Source organism: Thalassophryne amazonica, chromosome 4 (genome assembly GCF_902500255.1).
Source record: "Thalassophryne amazonica chromosome 4, fThaAma1.1, whole genome shotgun sequence".
Taxonomy (NCBI): domain Eukaryota; kingdom Metazoa; phylum Chordata; class Actinopteri; order Batrachoidiformes; family Batrachoididae; genus Thalassophryne; species Thalassophryne amazonica.
The window spans coordinates 7,147,617-7,165,810 of record NC_047106.1 but is presented as its reverse complement, the minus strand read 5'-3'; the positions used below and the strand labels follow the sequence as shown (position 1 = coordinate 7,165,810).

The following is an 18,194-nucleotide window of genomic DNA, read 5'->3' as shown; positions in this document are numbered from 1 at the left end:
CACACACCAACATCTTCCCATGAGAGATGTTTCTGCAAGAAAAAGTTTTGTTGTCTGGATGGTTCTGAGTGGCAGGCATGAATATGAGGCAGTGGTCTCAAACTGGGTGCAGAAATGGCCCAGGGGGTGCAAGGTTCCATTACAAACACAGTCCACCAGGTGATTTCACTGATTTCTGCCAGTACAATTTCAGTTTGCAACCACTGCACTGAATTAACTCACGTTTCTGCCACAATAAACAGTAAAAATTAACTTTACCATCCACAATCAATCAATCAATCAATCAATCAATTTTATTTATATAGCGCCAAATCACAACAAACAGTTGCCCCAAGGCGCTTTATATTGTAAGGCAAGGCCATACAATAATTACGTAAAAACCCCAACGGTCAAAACGACCCCCTGTGAGCAAGCACTTGGCGACAGTGGGAAGGAAAAACTCCCTTTTAACAGGAAGAAACCTCCAGCAGAACCAGGCTCAGGGAGGGGCAGTCTTCTGCTGGGACTGGTTGGGGCTGACGGAGATAACCAGGAAAAAGACATGCTGTGGAGGGCAGCAGAGATCAATCACTAATGATTAAATGCAGAGTGGTGCATACAGAGCAAAAAGAAAAAGAAACACTCAGTGCATCATGGGAACCCCGCAGCAGTCTAAGTCTATAGCAGCATAACTAAGGAATGGTTCAGGGTCACCTGATCCAGCCCTAACTATAAGCTTTAGCAAAAAGGAAAGTTTTAAGCCTAATCTTAAAAGTAGAGAGGGTGTCTGTCTCCCTGATCTGAATTGGGAGCTGGTTCCACAGGAGAGGAGCCTGAAAGCTGAAGGCTCTGCCTCCCATTCTACTCTTACAAACCCTAGGAACTACAAGTAAGCCTGCAGTCTGAGAGTGAAGCGCTCTATTGGGGTGATATGGTACTATGAGGTCCCTAAGATAAGATGGGACCTGATTATTCAAAACCTTATAAGTAAGAAGAAGAATTTAAATTCTATTCTAGAATTAACAGGAAGCCAATGAAGAGAGGCCAATATGGGTGAGATATGCTCTCTCCTTCTAGTCCCTGTCAGTACTCTAGCTGCAGCATTTTGAATTAACTGAAGGCTTTTCAGGGAACTTTTAGCACAACCTGATAATAATGAATTACAATAGTCCAGTCTAGAGGAAATAAATGCATGAATTAGTTTTTCAGCATCACTCTGAGACAAGACCTTTCTAATTTTAGAGATATTGCGTAAATGCAAAAAAGCAGTCCTACATATTTGTTTAATATGCGCTTTGAATGACATATCCTGATCAAAAATGACTCCAAGATTTCTCACAGTATTACTAGAGGTCAGGGTAATGCCATCCAGAGTAAGGATCTGGTTAGACACCATGTTTCTAAGATTTGTGGGGCCAAGTACAATAACTTCAGTTTTATCTGAGTTTAAAAGCAGGAAATTAGAGGTCATCCATGTCTTTATGTCTGTAAGACAATCCTGCAGTTTAGCTAATTGGTGTGTGTCCTCTGGCTTCATGGATAGATAAAGCTGGGTATCATCTGTGTAACAATGAAAATTTAAGCAATGCCATCTAATAATACTGCCTAAGGGAAGCATGTATAAAGTGAATAAAATTGGTCCTAGCACAGACCTTGTGGAACTCCATATTTAACCTTAGTCCTGTGAAGAAGATTCCCCATTTACATGAACAAATTGTAATCTATTAGACAAATATGATTCAAACCACCGCAGCGCAGTGCCTTTAATACCTATGGCATGCTCTAATCTCTGTAATAAATTTTATGGTCAACAGTATCAAAAGCAGCACTGAGGTCTAACAGAACAAGCACAGAGATGAGTCCACTGTCTGAGGCCATAAGAAGATCATTTGTAACCTTCACTAATGCTGTTTCTGTACTATGATGAATTCTAAAACCTGACTGAAACTCTTCAAATAGACCATTCCTCTGCAGATGATCAGTTAGCTGTTTTACAACTACCCTTTCAAGAATTTTTGAGAGAAAAGGAAGGTTGGAGATTGGTCTATAATTAGCTAAGATAGCTGGGTCAAGTGATGGCTTTTTAAGTAATGGTTTAATTACTGCCACCTTAAAAGTCTGTGGTACATAGCAAACTAATAAAGATAGATTGATCATATTTAAGATGGAAGCATTAAATAATGGTAGGGCTTCCTTGAGCAGCCTGGTAGGAATGGGGTCTAATAGATATCTTGATGGTTTGGATGAAGTAACTAATGAAAATAACTCAGACAGAACAATCTGAGAGAAAGAGTCTAACCAAATACCGGCATCACTGAAAGCAGCCAAAGATAACGATACGTCTTTGGGATGGTTATGAGTAATTTTTTCTCTAATAGTTAAAATTTTATTAGCAAAGAAAGTCATGAAGTCATTACTAGTTAAAGTTAAAGGAATACTCGGCTCAATAGAGCTCTGACTCTTTGTCAGCCTGGCTACAGTGCTGAAAAGAAACCTGGGGTTGTTCTTATTTTCTTCATTAGTGATGAGTAGTAAGATGTCCTAGCTTTACGGAGGGCTTTTTTATAGAGCAACAGACTCTTTTTCCAGGCTAAGTGAAGATCTTCTAAATTAGTGAGACACCATTTCCTCTCCAACTTACGGGTTATCTGCTTTAAGCTGCGAGTTTGTGAGTTATACCATGGAGTCAGGCACTTCTGATTTAAAGCTCTCTTTTTCAGAGGAGCTACAGCATCCAAAGTTGTCTTCAATGAGGATGTAAAACTATTGACGAGATACTCTATCTCACTTACAGAGTTTAGGTAGCTACTCTGCACTGTGTTGGTATATGGCATTAGAGAACATAAAGAAGGAATCATATCCTTAAACCTAGTTACAGCGCTTTCTGAAAGACTTCTAGTGTAATGAAACTTATTCCCCACTGCTGGGTAGTCCATCAGAGTAAATGTAAATGTTATTAAGAAATGATCAGACAGAAGGGAGTTTTCAGGGAATACTGTTAAGTCTTCAATTTCCATACCATAAGTCAGAACAAGATCTAAGATATGATTAAAGTGGTGGGTGGACTCATTTACATTTTGAGCAAAGCCAGTTGAGTCTAATAATAGATTAAATGCAGTGTTGAGGCTGTCATTCTCAGCATCTGTGTGGATGTTAAAATCGCCTACTATAATTATCTTATCTGAGCTAAGCACTAAGTCAGACAAAAGGTCTGAAAATTCACAGAGAAACTCACAGTAACGACCAGGTGGACGATAGATAATAACAAATAAAACTGTTTTTTGGGACTTCCAATTTGGATGGACAAGACTAAGAGTCAAGCTTTCAAATGAATTAAAGCTCTGTCTGGGTTTTTGATTAATTAATAAGCTGGAATGGAAGATTGCTGCTAATCCTCCGCCTCTGCCCGTGCTACGAGCATTCTGGCAGTTAGTGTGACTCGGGGGTGTTGACTCATTTAAACTAACATATTCATCCTGCTGTAACCAGCTTTCTGTAAGGCAGAATAAATCAATATGTTGATCAATTATTATATCATTTACTAACAGGACTTAGAAGAGAGAGACCTAATGTTTAATAGACCACATTTAACTGTTTTAGTCTGTGGTGCAGTTGAAGGTGCTATATTATTTTTTCTTTTTGAATTTTTATGCTTAAATAGATTTTTGCTGGTTATTGGTGGTCTGGGAGCAGGCACCGTCTCTACGGGGATGGGGTAATGAGGGGATGGCAGGGGGAGAGAAGCTGCAGAGAGGTGTGTAAGACTACAACTCTGCTTCCTGGTCCCAACCCTGGATAGTCACGGTTTGGAGGATTTAAGAAAATTGGCCAGATTTCTAGAAATGAGAGCTGCTCCATCCAAAGTGGGATGGATGCCGTCTCTCCTAACAAGACCAGGTTTTCCCCAGAAGCTTTGCCAATTATCTATGAAGCCCACCTCATTTTTTGGACACCAATCAGACAGCCAGCAATTCAAGGAGAACATGCAGCTAAACATGTCACTCCCGGTCCGATTGGGGAGGGGCCCAGAGAAACTACAGAGTCCGACATTGTTTTTGCAAAGTTACACACCGATTCAATGTTAATTTTAGTGACCTCCGATTGGCGTAACCGGGTGTCATTACTGCCGACGTGAATTACAATCTTACCAAATTTGCGCTTAGCCTTAGCCAGCAGTTTCAAATTTCCTTCAATGTCGCCTGCTCTGGCCCCCGGAAGACAATTGGCTATGGTTGCTGGTGTCGCTAACTTCACATTTCTCAAAACAGAGTCGCCAATAACCAGAGTTTGATCCTCGGCAGGTGTGTCGCCGAGTGGGGAAAAACGGTTAGAAATGTGAACGGGTTGGCGGTGTACACGGGGCTTCTGTTTAGGGCTACTCTTCCTCCTCACAGTCACAGCTAGTAGCTGCGCTAAGCTAGCGGATTCCTACAAACACACAAAGTGAATAATGTGTAAATAATTTAGAGGTGATTCAGCAGAGGCAGTGCTTTAGTTAAGGCACGTGAAGATTACACTGTGAAACAAATTGTTATCTAGGTAACTAGATCAGTCTAACTGTGCAGATTAAACAGCTAACAGATACAGCAAAACACCGCTGTGCTCCGGAACAGGAAGTGATACAATACCGCAGTGAGAGCCAACCACCAGTAGAGGCAAGCAAGAGCAGAATATGCAGCCGTGCTGGTCTGTACACGCCCAGTCCTGTCAGATCTGACATGTCATGTAGATCAGGTTCTGGTTATTCCACGTAGGAACATTAGGGGTTCCATATGTTTATCTACTCTACTACTGGAGTTGCATCCACCTGCAATCTAATGATTCCAGCGTCTCCCTCTCAGGTTTTGTGGAGGTGATTCCGTGGTCCATAACACGTTTTGTGAACGTGTCTCGAAGCTGGCTTCCACAACATGGACCAGGTGACCTCCACTACTTTGGCCAGATCACTGCTCTCAATGACTGCCTGTACAGATACATGTACCAGACCAGATACATGGCTCTGCACGACGTTGACGAGCTCATACTGCCCCACACTGTTGACAGGTACTGCTTTTTTCTTCAGAGGATTATGTAACTAAAAACTTCAAATCGAGAGAGACTTTACAAATATTTTATGTTTTGTAATTTTGAGCTTAAAAAATATTGCATGAGATTTTATTACCTACTTTAAAAAATACATCAGTGAGCAACTGTTCTCAGTAATGGCTTAATAAAAATATAGCACAATACTGAAATGCCCTCGGCTGTATGAGCATAAAAATAGGAAAGAGAATGTGACCCTTTGACCAATTAAAATAGGTCAAGGTTAGCGATCTTTGAACTTGTCCAAGATCTGTGTCCCCAGAATGCTCCCTGTGAATTTGAAGACCCTGCCAGTAATACAACTGGACGTATGCTCAGCACAGACAGACGGACACAAATTCTTCATAATACCCAGTGGCCATATGTTGGCCTTGTGTGAAAATGATCGGAAGAACCTGTCAGGCATGGTGGCGGCGTGGCTCATAACAGGTGGACACAAATGCGAGTTCTCACCAGGGATGGAGAAAGTACAAGGTTTAATCATCAAAGCAAGCAGGGAGTTGGTACACAGGTGATCCAGCAGTGAGGCAATGGTAATAGACAGGCGAAAGGCTGAGGCATAGTTCAACAGACAGGCACAGGTCAAAATACACAGCGAGGAGGCAATCAGAGACAAAGGCAAACTCAAGGTCAAATCAAATCAAATGAAATCAAATCAATTTTATTTATATAGCGCCAAATCACAACAAACAGTTGCCCCAAGGCGCTTTATATTGTAAGGCAAAAGCCATACAATAATTACAGAAAAACCCCAACGGTCAAAACGACCCCCTGTGAGCAAGCACTGTTATGTGGGCCGCTGAAGAGGAGGTACTGCTGACCCACCACCATCAGAGGGCGCCCTGCTTGGAGTGCGGGCTCCAAGCACGAGAGGGCGCCAGACCCAGAAGAAGTGACAGCTGTCACTCATCCTCAGCTCCAGCTGTCACTCATTCCTCATCATCACCATCACCATAAAGGCTGGACTGCAACTCCACCTCCTCGCCGAGAAATCAACTACCGAAGAGGTAACTTTCTCTGCTGACTCATATCGATGAGTGATAATCTGAACTTCTTTTGCAGCCGTTATCCTGTTGTGTCGTCCTTATCTGTGGGATTGGCGTTTGGTGTGACAGCGACGGCTTCGCCTCACACCCCAAACCAGATAAGTGGTTTTAACAGGAGCTGCACGAGTGTGTGATTGGAGATGGAGGTGCTCCCTCCTAACTGAGTGCAGACTGTGGATTACTGATTGTGCGGATTCACACTCATTCATCTTGTCTTTGCTTTCTGCCAGCAGTACCAGGGTCGACAGCCGAAGACAGAGGCCACCTGGGGACTCGGGACTTGGCGGCTCCGGTGTTCTTCAGACCGTTGGTGGTGGAAGCCGTGTGGGACACGGCTCCTCTCTCGTCGAGGGTCTTCTATCTTCGAGCCTGCCCACACGTCACCTGGTGTTAATTGACTTTACAAATTTTGTGTGTTTAGTTGTGTGTTGTCACAACATTAAATTGTTACTTTTTGGCTTATTCATTGTCCGTTCTTTTGCACCCCCTGTTGTGGGTCTGTGCTACGACACCTTCCCAACAAGCACTTGGCGACATTGGGAAGGAAAAACTCCCTTCTAACAGGAAGAAACCTCCAGCAGAACCAGGCTCAGGGAGGGGCAGTCTTCTGCTGGGACTGGTTGGGGCTGAGGGGAGAGAATCAGGAAAAAGACATGTCGAGGACAAAGCAAGGTCAAAAATCCAGCAGGCAAGGCAAGGCAAAAGAGTACTTGAAACTATGGCTGGAGAGTGACATGAAATCAACAATCTGGCAGTGAGTAGTTAGACTGTGAGGGCTTAAATAACTGGTGGTGTAATTAGAGGAGAAATGAGAAGCAGGTATGCAGAAGGTGCTCTAAGGAATACAAAGGTGACAGGGGAATACAAAGGTAAGTGCAAGAGAGAGCAGTGAGGTAAAAGCAAAGTGAACTGGGGCAAGATAACTAAGTGGCTGAAAAATCAACAGTGCAAAGCAAGTAAAGTAAGTGGAATAAAACTAACAGTGTATAACGTGGCGTGTTCCAGACAAGCAATAATGTGTGAGCAAAACAAAAGGGGAAACCAACCTAGGAAATAACGTGGCTAATCTAAATAGCGGGAAACATGAAGATCTATGATTATAATAGAAACTATAACAGGGACTGATACAGATTACAAACTGAGCAGAAAATAACTGACATGAAACAAAACCAGTAACCACAAAATACAACACAAAATAAATGATAAAGAGAGAATAAACAAACACAGTGACTACAGAATATGCAATAAATAATAGATAACTGATAAACAGAAAATGGAATAAATAACAAATGGAACATGATATGACAACACTGAAGGTGAATAATAACCAAAACCTGTGACTAAAGCGTAATACAAGAAATGTGATAACCAGAACTAGACTTACAGGATCAGGAGTGAACAACCAATAACCAACTACAGAATAAAAGAAAACCAAAGAAAGAATCCGTGATGAAAGTGTAACATAAAGAAAAGCAATGTATAACTGAATGACTGCAAACTAAATAAGGTAACGAATGAAACTAGTGACTAAATAGTAAACAAAGCAATAAACAGAATCAAACAGACTAACATGGTAAAGAATAAACTAATGAAAGGCAAAACCAGAGACTCAAAGAGGAAATAAGGCAATGAACGAAAAATCTAGCCCCTGAGCCGGGGCTGGGCATGACAGAACCTATTAAATACCCAACCAACTCTTGTTTGCTTCTTTCTGCATGTCCAGAAAGAAGCAAACAAACCCACTGCTGCCGGGAAAAACTAGCCAGAAAAAAAAGTTGGACCAGACTCACGGCCCAAATAGCGGAAGTTTTATATGTATGAGGTGCAGTCAAAAACTATCTGACATTATTTTATCCCACATAAACAAATGAAGTTTGTGAGTTGTCAGTTGGTGGGAAGGTGTAGGAAACGTTTTTGCGTGAGTGTGAATTTTTTCCCTCTTGCAGAGCGCATCAGTCACTCGCAATCAGCCTTAGAGTGAACATGTGTACTGAGCAGCCTTTGGCTTCTTATTTGCTGTAACATGACGGAATGAGTTGAGCAAAGGAACTGCATCAAATGTTGCCAAATGCTTGGTGATACCCAAGAGGAAACCACTCGTAAGATTCACCAGGCTTTTGGCGATGATGCCATTAGCATAACACAAATAAAAGAGTGGTGTAATGGCTGAAACAATGTTCGCACACCAGTGGAGAGCAAAGTGTATTCTAGTAGGCCATCCACAAACCAAAATGTTCAAGCGACTGATAGAATACAAGCTTAGATCGTCCAAGGACTTGAGGCTGAGGTGTGAATAAGGACAGGTTATTCCATTTTGACAGAGGATTTGGGCATGTGGAGAGAGCAGCCCAGTCTCACTTTTTTTTTTGTGCTCCTGTGACGAAATGAGTCAAATTTTGGTGACAGGGCTTTTTTTAAGTCACTATTACTAACCCTGCTCCCACCCCCAACCCTAACCGTAACCATAACCTGATCTTATTCTTTCCCCCCACCCTAACCATAAGCAGGCTCTCACTGGGCACACTCTGTATGCTGTCATTACCCTTGACAGCATACAGCGGTCCAGCCATGAGGCCGATGTGTTGAAAAGGAAAGCAGGTTTGACTTATGGTTTTGAATTATAAATCAAATGAATCCAGATAGAATAACGACATGAAAGTCAACGCTTCAAATGTACAAAGTGAAAATATACCACACATCTGTTAATTTTAAAATAATGCACCAATTCTGAAGATTTGAACATTAACAAACAGATGCCCAAAGGGATTACCCATAAACTCACACTCCGCTCACACTGATTGGTTGACTAATTCATTCTATGTAAAAACCAACACAAGTTAATGTAACGTGTGTGTGTGTGTGTGTGTGTGTGTGTGTGTGTGTGTGTGTGTGTGTGTGTGTGTGTGTGTGTGTGTGTGTGTGTGTGTGTGTGTGTGTGTGTGTGTGTGTGTGTGTGTGTGTGTTTACAAATAAATGGGATTTGTAAAATTTTTGTAAAAAAAAAAAAAACGAAAAGTTGGTTTGTTAAGTTCTGATTCAGGTCGACAACCATGTGATATAACGAGATCAAAATGCATTTGTTTTAAATGAACAGATATGTGTTATATTTTTACTTCGTACAAATGACAGAATTGATATTAATGCAGTTATTTTTTTTCTGGATTAATATGATTTATAAATAAAAACCATAACAGCCAGTCTGCTCTTTGTAAGCCTGATCCCATCAGATCTCAGAAGCAGTGCAGGATCTGGTTCGTCCTTGAAGGGGAGACCTCTTCGGAACACCAGCGGCTGTGTGTGTTTCTCTATCTTACAATGGAGTTGCATCAGGAAAGGCATCCAGCATAAAACCTGTGCCACATACCAGTGCAGATCTAGCTGTATCTGCTGTGGTGACCACGAACAATACGGGAGCAGCTGAATGGACAACAACAAGATAAATCAAAACCATAAGTCAAACCTGCTTTTCTTTTCAAGACGTCTGCCTCACGGCTGGACCACTCTATGCTGTCAAGGTAAATGGCACTTCCCTACAGCAGCGGGCAGGGTGCACAAAGATAGAAGCACTGACTCATTGGCTGTGTTTGGGTTTGTGATCACCTTTGAATCCATCAGAAGCACTGGCAGTGTTTAAACTCAAAATCGGCTTGTTAGTAGCTGAGAGTGTACCAGAGACAATACTGAAAGTTATCAGTTAGTGGTTAGCTGTAGCTTCTGATGAATTTTTTGGTGGTTTATCGGTTTAGTGTTCCATCCATCCATTTTCTTCTGCTTCATCCAAGGTTGGGTCATGGGGGCAAAGCCGCCCAGACCTCTTGATTCACACACACCCCGAGGCATTCCCAAGCCAACTGCGAGACATAGTCCCTCCAGCGTGTACTGGGTCTTCCCCGGGGCCTCCTCCTGATAGGACATGCTCGGAACACCTCTCCAGCGAGGTGTCCAGGGGGGCATCCAAAAAAGATGTCCGAGCCACCTCAGCTGGCTCCTTTTGAAGAAGAGGAGCAGCGGCTCAACTCCGAGCTCCTCCCGAGTGACCGAGCTCCTCACCCTATCTCTACGGGAGCGCCCAGCCACCCTACAGAAGAAACTCATCTCGGCTGCTTGTACTCACGATCTTGTTTTTTCGGTCATGAGCCAAATCTCATGACCATAGGTGAGGGTTGGAATGTAGATCGATCAGTAAATTGAGAGCTTTGCCCCCCTGCTCAGCTCTCTCTTCACCACGATGATCCGATACAGCGACCGCATCACTGCAGATGCTGCACTGATCCGTCTGTCGATCTGAAGCTCCATCCGTCCCTCTCTCGTGAACAAGACCCCAAGATACTTAAACTCCTCCACTTGAGGCAAGGACACTCCACCAACCTGAAGAGGGCAAAGCACTTTTTAACGGTTGAGAACCATGGCCTCTGATCTGGAGGTGCTGATTTTCATCCCAGACGCTTCACACTTCACAATGCAAACCACTCCAGTGCACTCTGAAGGTCCTGATTTGATGACGCCAAGAGAACCACATCGTCCACAAACAGCAGAGACGAGATTCTGTGGTTTCCAAACTGGACCCCCTCTACAACCTGACTGTGCCAAGAAATTCTGTCCATAAAGGTAATGAACAGATCCGGTGACAAAGGGCAGCCCTGGCCAACGTGCACTGGAAACAGGCTTGACTACTGGCAATGCGGACCAAGCTCCTGCTACGGTTGTACAGGGACCGGATAGCCCTTAGCAAAGGACCCTGGACCCCGTACTCCCAGAGCATCCCCCCCAGGGCGCCTCAAGGGACACGGTCGAACACCTTCTCCAGATCCAAAAAACACATGTGGACTGGTTGGGCAAACTCCCATGAACCCTCAAGCACCCCATGGAGGGTGTAGAGCTGGTCCAGTGTGCCTTGACCAAGATGAAAACCACACTGCTTCTCATGAATCCGAGGTTCGACTATCGGTCAAATTCTCTTCTCCAGTACTCTGGAATAGACCTTACTGGAGCAGCTGAGGATTGTAATCCCCAAGTAGTTGGAACACACCTCCGGTCCCCCTTCTTAAACAGAGGGACCACCACTCCGGTCTGCCAACCCAGAGGCACTATCCCCGACCGCCACTCGATGTTGCAGAGACGTGTCAACCAAGAAAGTCCCACAACATCCAGAGACTTAAGGTACTCTGGATGGATTTCATCCACCCCAGGAGCCTTGCCACTGAGGAGCTTTCTGACTACCTCAGTGACTTCAGCCTGGGTAATGGATGAGTCCGCCTCTGAGTGCCCTGTCTCTGCTTCCTCTTCGGAAGACGTGACGATGGGATTGAGGAGATCCTCGAAGTATTCCTTCCACCGCCAGACAACATCCCCAGTCAGGGTCAACAGCTCCCCACCCACACTGTAGACCAGTGGTCTCCAAAGTATTCCAGAAAGAGCAGAGAGGGTGCAGGTTTTCTTTGCAGCCACTGACTCCAGCAGGTGATTTCACTGATGAACTCATCCCACCTGCTCCAAGTGATGCTAATCAGTGAAATCACCTGCTGAAGTCAGTGGCTGCAAAGAAAACCTGCACCCTCTCGGCCCTTTCTGGAATAGTTTGGAGACCACTGCGGTAGACAGTATTGGTGGGGATCTGCTTCCACCTCCGGAGGCATCGGACGGTTTGCCAGAATTTCTTTGAGGCAGACCGATAGTCCTCCTCTATGGCCTCCCGGAATCCTCCCAGACCTGAGTTTTTGCCTGTGCGACCACACAGGCTGCAGCACACTTGGTCTGCCGGTACCTGTCAGCTGCCTCTGGAGTCCCACATGCCAACAAAGACAAGTAGGACTCCTTCAGCTTGACGCCATTCCTTACTTCCGGCGTCCACCACCGGGTTTGGGGATTGCTGCCGCAACAGGCACCAGAGACCCTGAGACCACAGCTACGAGCAGCCACATCGACAATGGAGGTGGAGAATATTGTCCACTCGGACTCCATGTGTGCAACCTTCCCCGGGATCTGGGAGAAGCTCTCCCAGAGGTGGGAGCTGAAGACCTCGCTGACAGAGGGTTCTGTCAGTCGTTCCCAGCAGACCCTTATGATACGTTTGGGCCTGCCAGGTCTGACAGGCTTCCTCCCTTCCCAGCGGATCCAACTCACCACCAGGTGGTGATCAGTCAACAGCTCAGCCCCTCTCTTCACCCGAGTGTCCAAGACACGTGGCCAAAAGTCAGATGATACGACTATAAAGTCTATCACTGACCTCCGGCTGAGGGTGTCCTGGTGCCACGTGCACTTATGGACACCCTTGTGCTCGACCATCGTGTTCATGATGTGGCTAGCACAGAAGTCCAACAAATGAACACCACTCCGGTTCAGATCGGGGAGGCCGTGCTTCCCGATCACCCCCCTCCAGGTCTCACTGTCACCGCCCACGTGGGCGTTGAAGTCCCCCAGGAGAACAATGGACTCCCCAGTCGGAGCACTATCTAGTACCCCTCCCAGGGACTCCAAGAAGGTCAGATACTCTGCACTGCCACTCGGCCCGTAGGCTGAGACAACAGAAAGAGACCTGTCCCTGACCCAAAGGAGTAGGGACGTGACCCTCTGTTCACCAGGGTGAACACCAACACATGGCGACTGAGCTGGGGAGCAATAAGCAATGCTACCCCAGCCCGCTGCCTCTCCCCATGTGCAACGCCAGAAAAGTGGAGCATCCAGCCTCTCTCCAGGAGTTGGGTACCAGAGCCCAAGCTGTGCATGGAGGTGAGCCTGACTATCTCTAGTGGGTACTTCTACCTCCCTCACAAGCTCAGGCTCCTTCCCCCCCAGCGAGGTGACATTCCACATCCCGACAGCCATAGGCTTTGAGCACAGACCGGGCCACTGGGCCACCTGCCCTCGTCCCAGTCCTCTCTGCACCCGACCCCATGGCCCCCTCTGCAGGTGGAACAGAAGGGCAGGCCCACATTGCTCTTTCGGGCTGAGCCCGGCCGGGCCCTGTGGGCTAAGGCCTGACCACCAGGTGCTCGCACGTGAGTCCCAACCCCAGGCCTGGCTCCAGGGTGGGGCCCCGGCTTCACTGTACCGGGCAACGTCTGGTCATGGGAGCTTCTGAACTGCCCTTAGTCTGACCCATCCCCTAAGACCTGTTTGCCATGGGAGACCCTACCAGGGGCACAAAGCCCCCAACAACATAGTTCCTAGGATCATCCGGGTATGCAAACTCCCCCACCACACTAAGGTGGCAGTTCGAGGGGGAGTGTTATAAAAGATAATTTCTCGGTTAGCTGATTAGTGCTTATCAAAGCTAACTTTTTGGTTAGCTGTGCCAACCACTGTCATATGCACCTACTTAATATTTTTTGGAAAAACTATGGATATTAGCTAACATTGCTTATTACATTCTGGACTCACATGCCATTCAAGCAGGGGACAGTAAATCATCTATTTATTAAAAGTGTGAATGCGTGATTTTAATTAGTCACTTCAATGTAAGTACATAATATAATTATAAATATGTTAAAAATACATTGATGATACAAATGAAATGATAAAATACAAGTAAAAATAAAATAATAACAACAATAATAATAACAATAATAATAATAATAATAATAATAATAATAATAATAATAATAATAATAATAATAATAACAATAGTGTGTATATAATAACAACAACCTAAACAATTTATAAATACATTAAGACAGTAAATTAAAAATTACACAATTAACAGGAAAAAAAAAGGGTTGAGTTCTTCTAAAAATTCTTGAGGTCCAAGGTCCTCATAACATTCTGGACTCACACGCCATTCCAACTCATTATAGAAACCGTGCACAATTTATTACCACCCTTGAAAAATGTGAGGTCGCTATCTTATAAACACAACCCAATCCACACCCTGTGGAACCCCAAAGGCAAACATGGTCCATAGAACTGCGGTTTTGTTTGTATCAAAAACCAAGCTTAACTAAAACACATCCTAAGTCCAGCCTGATCCACACCTGTGCAATAATCATGCTGTCTAATCAGCATCTTGATATGCCACACCTGTGAGGTGGGATGGATTATCTCAGCAAAGGAGAATAATATTTGAGAAAAATATATATTTTGTGTATAAAGAAAATTTAGATCTTTATGTTCAGCTCATGAAAAATGGGAGCAAAACCAAAAGTGTTACATTTATATTTTGGTTTAGTGTATTTAGTTGTGTAATTGTATTGATATTGTAGTGTGTGTGCAGAGTATACATCAGCCCTCTGATGCCTTTTATTTTTTTAAGCTATGATGTTTTTATTGATGTTGTCTATGATGTCTTTGCCTTTTAAATAAGTTCTACATATACCTTTTAAAAACAAGTAATTAAAATTGATTCAGATGTGTTGATGTGATATTTTAAATTTCTGTTTCTAGCTGGTCAGAGTTGTTGCCACAGCTGGAACAGAAGCACGGTGCTGATCTCTGCTTCAAGTTTGAAAATACCGTGTTCCCAAACACCATCTTCACTCTTCCTCCAACTTCCCCAAGTCCTCAGCTCCCAGTGAACCTGTGGCAGGGTGTCACCGGGGTTAACATCCTGGCTCACCTGCGCTATGAATACAGCCTCTCAAACAAAGTGTACAACTTCAAAATCATCATTAACCCCAGACCTGTGTTCTCTGTCACCGTCCATGGGGTCCTAGAGTCAAAGAAAGACTGCATCTGGGTTAGCACCAGTGATGCACGAATGCATCACACAAGGTAAACTTTCTGTTCTATAAATGTCTGCACAAATTATACAAGTCTGTTTCTTCACATCAGACCTCATATGTCTATGTTTATACAGACGGGTGACAAATTCAAAGACAAACCAGTGTTAAGGGTCGTATCTCAGACCCTGCACAAAGCACAGAGTCCAGGTATTCTTATGACTCAATTCACATGATATGATACAATTCAGTGTTAGATTTTGTGTATATTATATACAACGACATGAGCTAATGTTAAATAAAGTTTATTTCAGGACACAACAGAAAGGAACAGCAGGAAACAAGCAGCAAGCAGTCTGATCTTGGTAAAAGCATCCAGGAGGTGTTAGGCAAACTCAGTGTGGCAATATTCAAACACAGGAATCACTAGAATATTAAAGACTTGGTCCCACCGAATAATAAGCCATGAATAAAGACCCACACATGGGTGTTTCAGCGATTATTCAAAGAATGATCCACATTTTAAGCTATTACGTGTCCGCTACTAAGGGGCCTCTATGTGCCTCTAAGCACCTCACTTGTGTCAGGTATCAGCCTCTAGTTAGGCATGACCGACCTGTCATTTGAGCCCCGTCCAGCCTCGAATGGCTTGTGGCACTGCATATGATCCACATCTGTCAGGGTTTGAAACTTTGTCTGGTTTTCTGTTATATTTTCTTTCGTCTGTTTTGTTACTTTTCTCTTTTGCTGTATTTTGTTTTTCTGTGTGTTCTTTCTCTTTCTGGGTTTTTCTCTTTGGGTCTGTCTGTCACTATTTCTCTTGTCTGTCTCTTGGTGATGGGTGTTTCCCTTTCTCTGGCCACGCCCTCATTCTGGTGGTTTCCATGCACCCCTCTTCCTGATTTGCTGATTATCACCTGGGGTTATAGTATAAGCTCACAGGGTGTGTTTGCTAGTCGCCAGTTTGTTGTGCCTGGTGCCTGCATTCTAGCTCTGTCCCTGCGTTCCTATTCCTGCCTGCCTCATTGTGTGTTCCTGACCTCCAGCCTGTTGCCTCTACCACACCGACTGCGTGATGATTTTTGTTCTGCTACTTTTCTTGACTGCCTACTCGTGCACCAACCATTGCTGTCCACTGTCTGTTCGAGCCATTTGTGTCCAGCAATTCCTAACCATCCAGCCTGATATTGGAAAGCCACATATGATCCATGTAGCACCATGTAACGCAACATTGGTGCACATTTAGGCATGGGTTTTGTCCAAACTACCAACCATCCCACACCTGGTGCCTTTAAAGTGTGGGTTTTCAATTCACAGCATCCTTTCAAGATGTTGTCTCACAGGCTGGCTGGTGTGCACCTTAAATAGATAACATAAAATCAAATATATCCCAGCATCCCTTAGTCCTGTCTCTGCATCCTGTTACTGATGTGGGCACTATTACTTATACGTCCCTGAGATTTCCAGAATTTGATGTTATTTCACTGGTTGTGCTGACAAAACTTGTAAAATCTGCTAAAAGCACAACCTGTCTGTTTGATCCGATACCAACAAAACTGTTAATGACCTGTGGCCTACCCTTGTGCCTAATGTACTGGAAATTATTAACCTGTCACTAACTTTGAGATCTGTTCGTAAATGTTTTACATCAACAGTAATTAAGCCATTTCTGAAGAAATCTAACCTTGATCCCAGTCGACTGAAAAAGTATAGGCTGATATCAAATCTATCATTTTGTTCTAAAATTCTTGAAAAAGTTGTTTCACAGCAGCTCACTGACCACCTGATTGAGAATAATCTCTTTGAGCCACTGCAGTCTGCATGGAGATCATACCATTCCACAGAGACAGCTCTCACTAAAGTGGTAAATGATGTTCTGCTTGTAATGGACTCGGACACCACTACGGTTCTGGTGCTGTTAGATCTTAGTGCAGCGTTTGATATGGTGTATCACCATATTCAATCAATCAATCAACTTTTTTCTTGTATAGCGCCAAATCACAACAAACAGTTGCCCCAAGGCGCTCCACATTGCAAGGCAAGGCCATACAATAATTATGAAACACAGTCTACGTCTAAAGCAACATAACCAAGGGATGGTCCAGGGTCACCCGATCCAGCCCTAACTATAAGCCTTAGTGAAAAGGAAAGTTTTAAGCCTAATCTTAAAAGTAGAGAGGGTATCTGTCTCCCTGATCTGAATTGGGAGCTGGTTCCACAGGAGAGGAGCCTGAAAGCTGAAGGCTCTGCCTCCCATTCTACTCTTACAAACCCTAGGAACTACAAGTAAGCCCGCAGTCTGAGAGCGAAGCGCTCTAATGGGGTAATATGGTACTATGAGGCCCCTAAGATAAGATGGGACCTGATTATTCAAAACCTTATAAGTAAGAAGAAGAATTTTAAATTCTATTCTAGCATTAACAGGAAGCCAATGAAGGGAGGCCAACACGGGTGAGATATGCTCTCTCCTGCTAGTCCCCGTCAGTACTCTAGCTGCAGCATTCTGAACCAACTGAAGGCTTTTTAGGGAACTTTTAGGACAACCTGATAATAATGAATTACAATAGTCCAGCCTAGAGGAAACAAATGCATGAATTAGTTTTTCAGCATCACTCTGAGACAAGACCTTTCTGATTTTAGAGATATTGCGTAAATGCAAAAAGGCAGTCCTACATATTTGTTTAATATGCGCTTTGAATGACATATCCTGATCAAAAATAACTCCAAGATTTCTCACAGTATTACTAGAGATCAGGGAAATGCCATCCAGAGTAACGATCTGGTTAGACACCATGCTTCTAAGATTTGTGGGGCCAAGTACAATAACTTCAGTTTTATCTGAGTTTAAAAGCAGGAAATTAGAGGTCATCCATGTCTTTATGTCTGTAAGACAATCCTGCAGTTTAGCTAATTGGTGCGTATCCTCTGGCTTCATGGATAGATAAAGCTGGGTATCATCTGCGTAACAATGAAAATTTAAGCAATACCATCTAATAATACTGCCCAAGGGAAGCATGTATAAAGTGAATAAAATTGGTCCTAGCACAGAACCTTGTGGAACTCCATAATTAACTTTAGTCTGTGAAGAAGATTCCCCATTTACATGAACAAACTGTAATCTATTAGACAAATATGATTCAAACCACCGCAGCGCAATGCCTTTAATACCTATGACATGCTCTAATCTCTGTAATAAAATTTTATGGTCAACAGTATCAAAAGCAGCACTGAGGTCCAACAGAACAAGCACAGAGATAAGTCCACTGTCCGAAGTCATAAGAAGATCATTTGTAACCTTCACTAATGCTGTTTCTGTACTATGATGAATTCTAAAACCTGACTGAAACTCTTCAAATAGACCATTCCTCTGCAGGTGATCAGTTAGCTGTTTTACAACTACCCTCTCAAGAATCTTTGAGAGAAAAGGAAGGTT

General features: G+C 43.8%; 1 protein-coding gene across 2 annotated transcripts in view; it reads left to right on the top strand.

Annotated features, from left to right (window-relative positions):
- Positions 1-18,194, top strand: part of LOC117509385 (glycosyltransferase family 92 protein F13G3.3-like) — a 58,476-nt gene that overhangs the window by 11,484 nt on the left and 28,798 nt on the right. Inside the window, exons 4-6 of one of the 2 annotated variants that reach the window (XM_034169058.1) lie at positions 4,821-5,022; positions 14,487-14,813; positions 14,899-14,972. In XM_034169058.1, the coding sequence (XP_034024949.1) occupies positions 4,821-5,022; positions 14,487-14,813; positions 14,899-14,932 (563 nt within the window). In that variant the 3' untranslated portion in view covers positions 14,933-14,972. Of the gene's footprint in view, positions 1-4,820; positions 5,023-14,486; positions 14,814-14,898; positions 14,973-18,194 lie in introns of those variants that run through there. The other variant, XM_034169057.1, reaches the window with a different exon arrangement.